Here is an 11,281-nt window from a genome sequence, read left to right as displayed (position 1 = left end):
TGAGTAAATGGATGGGTGAGTGGATGGATGGGTGTGTGGATAGGTGAGTGGGTGGATGGGTGGATGGACGGGTGAGTAAATGGATGGGTGAGTGGATGGATGGATGGATGGATGGGTGAGTAATTGGATGTGTGAGTGGGTGGATGGTTGGATGGGTGGAGGATGGGAGGTAGGTGGATGGGCAGTAGGTGGATGGGCGGTTGGGTGGATGGGCAGGTGTACAGAGTATATGCCACCATTGTCCAGCAGGCAGACTCTTTGCTGATCATATGTAGGTGTGAATCCTGTCCCTGTGGCTCACTGACAACTTCAGGTGACATGTGCTGGGTGGCTGTTTCTAACCAAAACCCGTGCTAGGCACCTGACCCACCAGCATCCTGGGTTCTGAGCACTGTTGCTGGGGAGTTGGGCACCATTCTCCGCATTTTGCAGATGGGCTACTGAGGCCAGAGAGGCCAGCAGCTTGTCTAAGGCCGTACACACCAGGGCATTTTCGGGGAGCCGAGTGTCTCACTCCTTTCTCTGTCTGAACCCCTAGACACAGGATGCCGTGCCTCAGGATGAATTTTGACCCCTCGTTGACGTCCTTTTTCCTCTCAGGGGAAAAGGTACAAGATGTGGGTTTCTAGAGCCAGTCCCCCAGGCCCTCTAATCACCTCTGCCCACCCCGTCCTTTTTTTTTTTCCCGAGATGGACTCTCACTCTCTCACCCAGGCTGGAGTGCAGTAGTGCGACCTCGGCTCACTGCAACCTCGGCCTCCCGGGTTCAAGTGATTCTTCTGCCTCAGCCTCCCGAGTAGCTGGGCTTACAGGCGCCCGCCACCACACCCGGCTAATTTTTGTATTTTTAGTAGACACGAGGTTTCACCTTATTGGCCAGGCTGATCTCGAACTCCTGACCTCGTGATCCACCCGCCTCAGCCTCCCAAAGTGCCAGGATTACAGGTGTGAGCCACTGCGCCCAGTCTGTCCACCCCTTCCTTTAGCAAACAAAATCCCTGGGCGACTACAGTGACCTCAGAAATTGGAAGACGGCAGAGACCCCCGTCTTTGGAGGTGATGCGGAGGGTGTCCAGGCCCACCTTCGTCTCACAGGCGCATGCCCAGTCAGGGGCTGAGTGTCAGAAGCGATAGTGACACTGTCCCGTGGTGTCCAGATGCCCAGCAGTGCCCGCAGGATGCTCAGAACCCAGAAACAGGACCAGCCGCTGCTCTGCGTGGAGCCCACCCATCTCAGCCCCCTCTACCCAGGGACCCCCAGGCCCCTGCCCGCGTGCAGAACTGTCCCCTGGGCAGAGGAGTCCCCTCCCCATGAGGGTCACGCAGGCCCAGGACTCGCATCCAGCGGCTCCTGGACATGGCCTTGCTGCCCGGCCAGGGCTCGAGTCCGTGAACAGAGAATAGCACGTGTGATCTGCTCTCTCATCCGTCTCTCGGGGCTGCCCGTGTCCCTCTCCAGGACCTCAGTGCCAATTGCAGGAAAGGATGTTGGCACGGCCCCCGGTGGACAGGCCAGCCACATTAGGGGCTGCTGCGCGGTGGAGCCCACAGCATGAATGTCACCTGCTCTTCACACCCAGCCTAGGAAGGGCTGTTGACTGGAGGTTGACATACCCAGTGAGGCCTCTGACGTCCCCATCACCCTCTAGGGTGGGAGAGGCCCCTCTTCCAACCTGTCTGGGGCCTTTCCCCTCCGTACAGCCCAGCTTGGGGAACACATGCTCCTTCCAGCAGCACACAGCTGTAGAGCCGGGACTCCAGGCAGCTTCTGAATCCAGCTCCCGGGCCACAGATCACAGGGCCAGGACGGGAGCCTCCCACACAGAAGCCAGGCAGCAGGACCCCAGGTATGCTCCTCCACCAGCCTCTCCCTCCGCCCTCCCGGCTGGGCGGCTCTGTTCTGGATGCTTCCTGATCACGGGGAAGTCTGCAGACCCACGAGAAGCTTGAAGCCTCTGAGTGGGAGAACCAGGTCTGCGGAGGGGCTCGGGGACCCTTCTTCCCGATGACGTCTAAGTAACCATGGTGGCAGCAGCTGACGCTGGCCCAGCCTGGCTCCGGGGAGGGCTTCTCCAGGTCCTTTGAGACTCCACTCCCCTCTCCTCGCCCCTTCTCCCTCTCCTCCCCACACCCCTGCTGCCTGCAGTGTGCGGAGCTCCCCCACCACACCCCACCACCACGTCTGCTCCCGCGCTGGGAAGTCAGGTCCAAAGGACCGAACCATCTGCCCAAGTCCCCTCCACGTCTGAACATTCATTGCCGTGTCTGGACCCAGAAATTCAGACTCGGATTTTGTCCGGCATTCCCACTCCCTGCCCTGCTCAGAGAGGCAGGACCACAGGTCTGCCGGCCACAACAGCAGCGCCACAGTGCCCGGCACAGAGGCCTGCTGGTCGTGCATACAAAGCACCCACCGGCCATTATCATTCCGGAGCCGGCCAGAGCCTCCCGGCTGCATCTCATCGGTCATTCAGCAGCCCGTAATGACTTGTCAGTTCCTTGCCCTGCCATTTTCTGTCTAATTAATTCTTTTATTGTGCACCGGATAAAGAAAGACAAAGGCCTCACCGGCAATAATGATTCATTAAAATGCAGCGCCTTCGCCCGTGCTCCTGGCCCAGCACCAACCCGGCTGCCCCGCCCCACTGTGGGCACAGCCGCCCGCGCCCCTTAACCCTTTGTGGAGTCTCCTGGGCTGGGTGCCCGGCCTTTGCCAGGGCCCTGGGGGAGCAGGGATTATGCAGCTGCCAGCTGCCCTGGGGGAGAAGCCGGGCCTGGGCCCGTCTGGGCGCTGCCAAGGAAGGGGGTCCTGGGCGTCTATGCTTGTCTGTGGCAGACCTCAGTGGGCCTGGACCTGGGAATCCCGGACGATCCCCTGGCTGGAGCAAGTCCCCCAGTCCTGGCCCTGGGCCCATGGGGAAGGCGGGGGCCGGGGAGGGTGGGGAGGAGCGTCTGCCACACACAGGACCCAGGGTCCTGGGACAAGTCAGCTTGAGATTTGACCAACAAGAGGGGTAGGGCCAGCGTGCTGGCCACAGCCACACCAAGCCCAACTCAGTTAATCCCTGGGGCAGCTCAGCAGAGCTCTCATCGCCTCGGGGTCATGGGGGAAATGGAGGCACAGGAGGTCAACTGGCAAGCAGCCCATCCTGCCTTCCCGCGGGGTGGCTGTGTGGATGCCCCGGACACAGCAGGAGGCAGCAGGAGGGGCGCCCACTGGATCTGAGTCCCCGGGCTGTGAGGCTGGGGAGGAGGCCGGCACTTCCTTCGCCAGTTTCACTTTGATTTTCTTGCTGCCAAACCCACCTTATTTTGCAGATAAGCAAAAGGGTCATCACGTGGCCTGAGGTGGTCGTAATACCACCAACAGCACGACGGCCCGTCAGGTACCTGGGGGCACTGCTGGGGGAAGGCCCTGGTCTCACCAAGCTCCCCAGAACTCCAGGGCCATTCCCATCATGTCGGTGAGGAAGCCCAGGCCCCGGAGGAGGACATCTGCCCCACAGCCAGAAAGGAGCAGCAGAAGACACAGGGCTTGGCTCCACACTGCTCTGCTGCAGGACGGCCCACCCCTCTCTGCGGAGGGCTCCTGCCACCCTGGGAGCTCCACAGCTCCCACAGCCCATCCTGGAGACACAGTCTATGCTTCCTCTAGAACACAGGGGACACCAGAATGAGAGGGGACACCGGGTACGTTAGATGACGCCTCTGAACGCCAGATGGGAGGTGGAGGGACAGCCAGCCCCCTATTCCCTCCCCTCCCCTCCCCTCCCTTTCCCCCAGCTCTTGGGAATATTGGGGTTCCCAGGTGGTAGGCCCGGGTGGGTCCCTGCAGCTCCCAGGCAGCCGAGGGCCAGTGAGTAATCAGGAGGCCATAGCCCCCTTGTCTGCAGTGGCCTCAGGACTGGGCTGGCAGAGCCAGGCTGTGGGGAGCAGGGGTGGGGCCTCTGGTCCCAGGAGAGAAAAGCACGTGTCGTCGCTGGCAAAGCCTGGGCAACAGGCGATCTGAGCCTCTGGCTTCCGTCACCTGTCTGAAGCCCCTGCAGTCCTGCAGAAAGGGTCCAGGCTGAGGCTTGGGGGCAGCCCTGGGTCCTGCAGGAAGGGCCCGGCTGAGGCTTGGGGGCAGCGCTGAGCTGCGTCTCTTTTCCTCAGGGGTGCTTCTTTGCCTGAGTCGCTGGGGGGCCACTCATCTCCATCTGGGGTCTACACTGCCCCTAAGGGATTCAAACCAAGTGCTGGCTTCGCTGCCTGAGACTGGGTCCTGACCGGCGCAGCTCTGCTGTGAGCCCGGTGGAATGTGCCCTGCGGCCATCCACACAGCGGCCGTCCACACAGGTGTCCAGGGCTTGTCTGGAGTCTGGTGGTCATGGCGTCACCACAGGAAGCACGACCCCCAAGCCTCCAGCCGCAGCCCCAGCAGGTCCAGAGCAGCTAGAGATGGGGTCAAGAAAGGTCCTCTGTCCTGGACTGGGGAGGCAAGACTGGGGTCCAGACAGCAGGCCAGGACCCCGGGTCCAAGACACCCAGTATTCAATGGTCCCGACTGTGGCCCAACGGCACAGCATACCGAGCAGGTCCCTGAATCTCACTGCTCAGGAGAGGTGGGCAAGTGGGACCTCAGGCCCCTCTCAGGCAGCTGCTGGGAGGACACAGGCCCTCTTGGGAAGGAACAGCCACGCAGCTGTGAACTCACAACCACACCGATAACGTGGTCCTGAGGCCACTTCTGTCCCAGGAAGACCAGAGGGGTTTTCCAGTCTATCAGAATCCAGGGCAGATCACCAATGCCATTTCCCCTTTTGGGGCTGAACAGGGCCTTCTGTTCAGCTGAGATCAGAGGCAACGCTCTCTGGAGGGTGAGGACGTGGAACATGAGGAACTGTCCTGGCTGGCCTGCCCTGGGACGCAACACTCTTGGGAGGACCAGGCGCAGGGAAGCTTGGGCTTGGGACGATGCCAGCTTGGAAACAACGTTGTCAGCCTGGCGTTCTTGGAGGACTCGTCTCTAGCAAAACCCCCACCAGCCGGAGACCAGGGCAGAGCGGCCTGACTCCCGGGGCACCCACTCCGGCCGCCTCTTCCGTGCAGCACTGGGGGAGGGGGACCAGCACCTGGAGACTCCCAGGGCCAGCATCCAGTGCCGAAGGCGGAAGCCGTAAGCCCTGCCAGAGGGGGACCCACGGAGAGGGGGGATGGCAGGGACGGGGACAAAGGGCGGGGCTGTACAGGGGGAGGTGTCCGTGCGCCCCTCAGCTGGGCAGGGTGTGGACGCGCCAGGACAGGGTCGCACTCCCTGACCTTCACGAAACTCAAGATACTGGAAAACCCACAGGAACACACGCGAGACCCAGGTACACCCAGGACAGGAACATGAGGTTTTCCATCCCCAGGGCACACGCCAGGGAGACGCACGGCCTGGGCCCCCAGGAGTTAACTTGCAGCAGCCCTGCCAAGTTCACACAAAACTGGCAGGGCCTCCCAGCCCCTGGGAACCTGGCAAGCCCCAAAGCGCGTCCCAGGGCAGCCCAGGGGCAGAGCTGGCTTTGCCAGCTAGCCGGACGCTGGGTTCTCCCCAAGTGGTGTGTCAATGTGTGAGCTTTGAGGGACATGTGGGCCTGGACAGCCCTTGGCTGGACACAGGACAAGCTGGGCCGGTTCTGCGGAGGCCATGGGTGTCTGTGAACCTGGCTCTCGGCATCCCTCTCCCAGCCTCCTCCTCGCCTGCGGGGCTTGGCACACCCCACCCCCCAGGAACCGCCATAAATCCGGACAGCCCCTCCCCTGCTGCTCTTGGCAGGTCCTGGAACGGGATCCCCACTGTGGGGTGAGGGGCAGAGCAGCCAGGCGGGCAAGGAGACGGGGTGGGCGGCCCCCTACCCAGGCCACTCTGTTCAAATCGTAGATGCAGCTGCCTCTCGAATTCGGGTTCCTGTGAGCAGTGCATCCTCGAACTTGGGTTCCTGTGACCGAGATGCCTTGAGAAGCCGGGTCTCTGCACTCCGGGGGCAGCCCCCAGCCCTGAGACACCCCCGCACCAGCCTCGAGTGCCCGGGAAGCCTGGCAAAGGGACCGGCTGCCCCTCACTGGCTATCACTCCCACAGCCATTTTCTCCCTAGAAACTTTCCTCCAACCAGACAGCTCTGCCAGCTCCTGCAGGGGCCGCTTTCATCCGCTCCCAGCCTGGCTCCCTGCCAAGGCCCGAAAGATGCCGTCGGCTTCCCGGCGTCGCACAGCCACCCAGAAACCAGCTCTGGGATTCGCCTGGGAGGAAAAACACAGCCCCGAATCGGGCCCATCTGGACCCGTTCTGCCGACCAAGGAGGCCCTCCAGGAAGGAAGACGAGGAGTTCACTTCCCAGAGGCCGCGACGGGACAGGTGTTTCCATTCCGACTGGAGCCTGTTGACGCTTTGTGGCACCACGGACTGCCCCTGCCGCTCGGGGTCCGGGTGGGCTTGCGGCTGCCCTCCTGGCCGCCCGGCATGGAGGGCACGGGGGTGAGGCCAGCAGCCGTGTGGACGCGTGGCACGGCCTGATCCTGCCTCTGCTGGACACCTTCGCCCCGGGAGCCCCAGGCTCACACAAAGCGACACACAAAATGCAGCCCACGTCCATAAAAAGCACTTTGTTTAATTTTATCAAATCGATCTGTACAAAAGTTAGCGTTGGTCAGAAAGGAGCGAAGGCAGCAGGCGAGTGAGGGTGCGTCCTCCAAACGCGGTGCCGAGGGAGACGCTGCATAAAACAGGCCTGCGGCGGCTCCCTGCCCCCACTCCCAGAGAAATAGAAGCAGAGACATTATATTTCTTTCTACAAAAAGGTAGGAAAAGTAGAAAAAGTAAAAAGAAGCAACTTCTCGGGTGTATTTAAATTTACAAAGTTTAAAGGCACAAGTTTGCGTGAAGTAGGCGCTATCGTATGCTCTGTGCTCGGCACACAGGGGAGCAGTGCAGGTAAGTCAGGTATTATTCGTCTAGAACTAAGGCCCTAACGACGTTTAGTGGAGAACCCCAACCTGATCAGAGATGCCACAAGGCAAGTCCCTTCTCCTCCCTCGGGTTTTCAGCTGTCAAGCTGGAGGCATGAGGGGCCCAGTCCTCCCAGGGACCTTGGGACCTCCAGGCCTTCCAGGGCGGCCTCCCAGAAGCTGAGCAATGTGATGCTGGCCAACAGCTGCAACCCCACCTCCTGCCTGCCCTCGAGGGAAGCCTCCCAGCTTGTTTTCTCTTAAATTCTACTCTTTGCCCAAATTACCTAATTAATTAAAGATAAAATAATACAGAACATAAATACATCTTCAACAGCTTTCAAAAAAAACACATTTAAGCTTCAAAAATAAAAATTATCAAAAACATAAAAATAAAAGAGAGATGTGTTAATCCCAGCCAGACCTTGCGTGGGCGCACTCTGCCAGCAAGGAGACGCCTCAGATCTGACAGGCGGTTCCCGGAGATGCTGGAGCAGACACGTCCCAGAGGGTCTGCAGACAGACACCCTGGATCCCGGACAGCCCGTGCAGCCGTCGTTGAAGGAATGTGGCCATGCGTGCAGGGGTTCTCAACACCGAGGCCAGCCTGGACCTCAGGGCCTAGACCTCAGGGCCTGGACCTCAGAGCACCCTGCAAGGCCCCTGCCACCCCCTCCTTTGGTCCTTGGGCTGCGCTGCCATTTCTCCTCTACCAAGATGCAAACCGAAGGTGCTGTTGCCGCCAGTCCTCACAGAAGAGCCACCAAACGGCGGCCCTTCTTTGTGGAATCATCCCGCCACCTCAAAAAGAAAGAGAGAAGGGAGACAGAGCTCGTCCGTTAGCGGAGGTGTGGCCATCTGGAGGCCAAGGGCCACGGGAGGCAAGCACATTTCCCTGCAGACGTCAGCAGGCACTTGACGGAGCTCAGCCACCGTGGCCCGCCTGCCCTGGCCACGCACACTGGGAAGCCTCGGAGACCGGGCCATCCTGCCAGGCCGGGACAAGGCTGCCCCCCAACGCCGGCGAGTCCCTCCCTGCAGCCAGGCCCTCAGGGCCTGGTCAGGGTGGTGTACACCGGCTGGTCCCAGTGACTGGTGGGGCTGTGGGAGGGCGGCAGGGCCAGGCTGTTGAGCAGGGGCGAGGCATAGGGCCGGCGTGGCGAGTGGAAGCAGGGGTACTGGTAGAGGCCGGGCGCGTAGCCAGGGTAGGCTCCGTAGTAGCTGGAGGCCTGCAGGTCGCCGTAGTCGCCCTGTGCGCCGGTGAAGGGGCCGGTGGGGGTGGCCGGGGCAGCACTGGCCTGGCCGCTGCAGGAACCGTAGTCGGGCGAGCCTCGGGGCTGGTCGCCGTAGTGGCCGGGGCTCGGCTGCTCCGTCTTGATGTGTGGCCGCGGGGGACCCGTCTCGGTGGGCGACGCGGAGGCTGATGGGGCACTCTTGTGGGCCCACACGGGGGACGCCCCGGCATGGAAGTAGGCGCCCCCGTAGGCCTGGCCGGGCTCGGGTGGGGCGGGGCCGCCCAGGGGCAGGTACTGGTCGAACTCGTGGACGTCGAAGGCATCCATGGTGCCCATGACCTCGCTGCTGAGCTCCGAGATGTCCACGTTGCTGAAGTCGATGTTCTGACGCCCGCTGTCTGCCGGCCGGCGTCCCTCCAGCTTCAGCTCCGGCTTGGCGCCCGCCTGCTGCAACTCCGTCTTGGGGGTGGTGGGTGGGGTGGGCGGCCCGTGGGTCTGCCCTGGGGACAGGAGAGCAGGGCTTCAGGGATGAATGCCCCTTCTGTGGGGCGGGTGGGGCCGGCCAGGCTGGAAGGGGAGGGACACCCGCGCTAACTGCCAGGGGGGATCAACGGCTTTTTGTTTCTTTACATTTCCCAGAAATTCCAGCAAAGTCAGACCTAGACCTCACTCCTCGGCCGAGAAAATTCCATGAAGCGCTGTGCTATGGGAAGACCTGAGGCCCCTCCCAGAGACCAAGGTGGGGGGAAGAAGCCGACAGACCCAGCCTGGCCAGAGCTGGCGTTTACAGGGCGCTGGGGGACCACACAGACCCTGTTCCTCCCCGGGCCAGCCAAGCACTCTGAGGCTGGCGGGCGTCAGCCAGCCTGACCGAGGCCCCGGCAGGACTCCACCCTGTCAGTCTGGCCCTGAAGCCGGGGCTGCTGAGCGCCATGTGGGCAGCGGCTCGGTGTGGGAAGAGGAGCCCGCATTCGACTGAGTCCTGCTGCAAAAAACACCACCTCTCGTGGTCTCTGCCAAGCGAAGCTGTCAGCCCCTCAGCACTCGAGGCGCCTAAGCAGGTCCCTCGCGCACCAAAAACAGAGGTGGCCGGGGCCTTGGGAGCTTTTTCAGGGGACCCGGGAAGGCCTGGATCTCTCGAGGGCGCCTGCCCCCCTCCACCATCGTGCACCTATCTCAGCCAGAAACGCCACGGCTGCCTCCCGCACCGGGGACCCCCAGATATGCCGGGGGTCTGGAGCCCACCAGTGTGGTCGCCGTGGTGGTGCACATCTCCAAGCCCTGCTTCGGCCTTGTACACGGCACCGCCGCCAGGGTGGGGTCCCAGCTCGGCACCGGAGTCCGAGTCGCTCTGGCCGGCCTTCGTGCTCTTCCTGCGCCGTGGCTGGTACTTGTAGTCGGGGTGGTCCTTCTTGTGCTGCACGCGAAGCCGCTCTGCCTCCTCCACGAAGGGCCGCTTCTCGCTCTCGCTCAGCAAGCTGCAGCACAGGGCAGAGGCAGGGATGGCCAGGGCACCCACTGTGCCCTCGGCATGGGCACACACCACAGGGGGGACTGGCAGCAGAGGCCACGGCCGGGAGGCTCTGACCACGGAAACCCGCCTGCCGCAGGCTCTGGGGCCTCCCGTGGCACCAGGGAGCAAAGCCCCTCTGGGAGAACCGGCTGGCGGGAGCCCGCGGCTCCAGTTTGAGGAGGTTGGTATGCTTATGACAGCCAAAGAACAAGGCCCACACCTCCCATCCTCCCTCCTTCTACTTCCCCCTATTCTGGGCCTGCTGTTCCCTCCCTCTGGGGCTTTCTAAGGGAGGCGGGGGAGGCGGGCAGGACCCAGCCGGTGGTGGACAAAAGCGAGGCTTCCCGGGAACAGTGCCGGCCTCCAGCGGGCAGCTGGGCTGCTGTCCCTCCATTCCCAGACACCCAGAAGCCTGGGCAGGGCCCAGGCGCCCGTCCTCACTGAGCCTCAGGACACATTCCCTGGGACTCTTTCGAGGCTCACCTCCAACCGCCTGTGCGGCAGGACTTGGGGGAGCAGGGGTCTGCAGTCTACAGCGCCCCATGGCTGCGCCCTAGATCCAGACAGAAGGCAGGAGGTGCAGATATGCAAGCTCCAAACTCCCATTTTCCGGGTGAGGAGCAGGATATAGGAACCAGAGCCCCAAACCAAGAGAACTATTTTAAACTCAACACTTGGTGAGGGCTGCCTGTCCTGAGCAACAAGTTCTTCACACTGCAGTCCTAATTTCTGGAAAACTGACCAGCTCCACCACGCCAAGGCATGCACACGGCGCACCCCATCGTCACCACTCCTGCCCTCCTTGCTTCGGACAGAGTGGCCAGGAGAGAGAGAAGCTGCAGGGAGGGTACTCGCAGGCAAACCTGATGCCCACCCACACGCCTGCCCCACTCCCTCCCCATGGGTGGTCCAGGAGCCGGGGAACTAAGCCCTTTCTAAGGCGGGGGCACCTCCAGAGAGCCGCATGCAGCTTGCTCTCGTGCCGGGTGGGCCTCCCGGGGCTGGGGCCACTGGCAGCAGCTGGAGGGTACCCCGGGGTGCCAGCCATGGCCCTCCTCAGGGTGTTCCCCGCCAGGAGAACTGGCTCCAGAGCGCACCCGCCACGAGGGTGGATACCCCAGGCGCTGCCCTCCACGGATCCCGACTCCCATACCTGGCGCTGGACCCCGACTGGCCAGAGGGTGTTTTTCCACGGGGATCCGCCCTGACACCCGCCCCGGGTGCAGAGCCCGGAGCCTGCGTGTGGCCGCCACCTCGGGCCCCCGCTCGCAGTCCGAGACCAGGGGCCGCCAGGGTCCCGAACCCCGCCCCCGGGGCGCAGGTACTCACCGCCACAGCTTGCCCAGCGTCTTGCTGAGTTCGGCATTGTGCAGGTGCGGGTACTGGTCGGCCAGCTTGCGGCGCGCCGCCTGCGCCCACACCATGAAAGCGTTCATGGGCCGCTTCACGTGCGGCTTGGCTTTGAGCGCGCCGCCACCGCCGCCGCGCACTGGCATGGGCACCAGGCTCCAGTCGTAGCCCTTGAGCACCTGCGACACGGCGTCGCGGATGCAGGCCGGGAAGCGC

At 62.7% G+C, this 11,281-nt stretch overlaps 1 protein-coding gene across 1 annotated transcript in view; it reads right to left on the bottom strand.

Annotated features, from left to right (window-relative positions):
• Window positions 1–7,967: 7,967 nt before the first annotated feature.
• SOX8 (SRY (sex determining region Y)-box 8) overlaps window positions 7,968–11,281 on the bottom strand; it is a 4,996-nt gene continuing 1,682 nt past the window's right edge. Inside the window, exons 2-4 of the mRNA XM_011962492.1 lie at window positions 11,045–11,280; window positions 9,448–9,680; window positions 7,968–8,702 (exon numbers count right to left, since the gene is read on the bottom strand). Coding sequence (XP_011817882.1) covers window positions 8,017–8,702; window positions 9,448–9,680; window positions 11,045–11,280 — 1,155 coding nt within the window. The 3' untranslated portion in view covers window positions 7,968–8,016. The remainder of the gene's footprint in view (window positions 8,703–9,447; window positions 9,681–11,044; window position 11,281) is intronic.

The sequence above is a fragment of the Colobus angolensis genome, unplaced genomic scaffold (assembly GCF_000951035.1).
Source record: "Colobus angolensis palliatus isolate OR3802 unplaced genomic scaffold, Cang.pa_1.0 Scaffold59, whole genome shotgun sequence".
NCBI classification, from domain to species: Eukaryota; Metazoa; Chordata; class Mammalia; order Primates; family Cercopithecidae; genus Colobus; species Colobus angolensis.
Note: the sequence above shows the minus strand (reverse complement) of the source record. Positions and strands in the feature narration are given on the sequence as shown.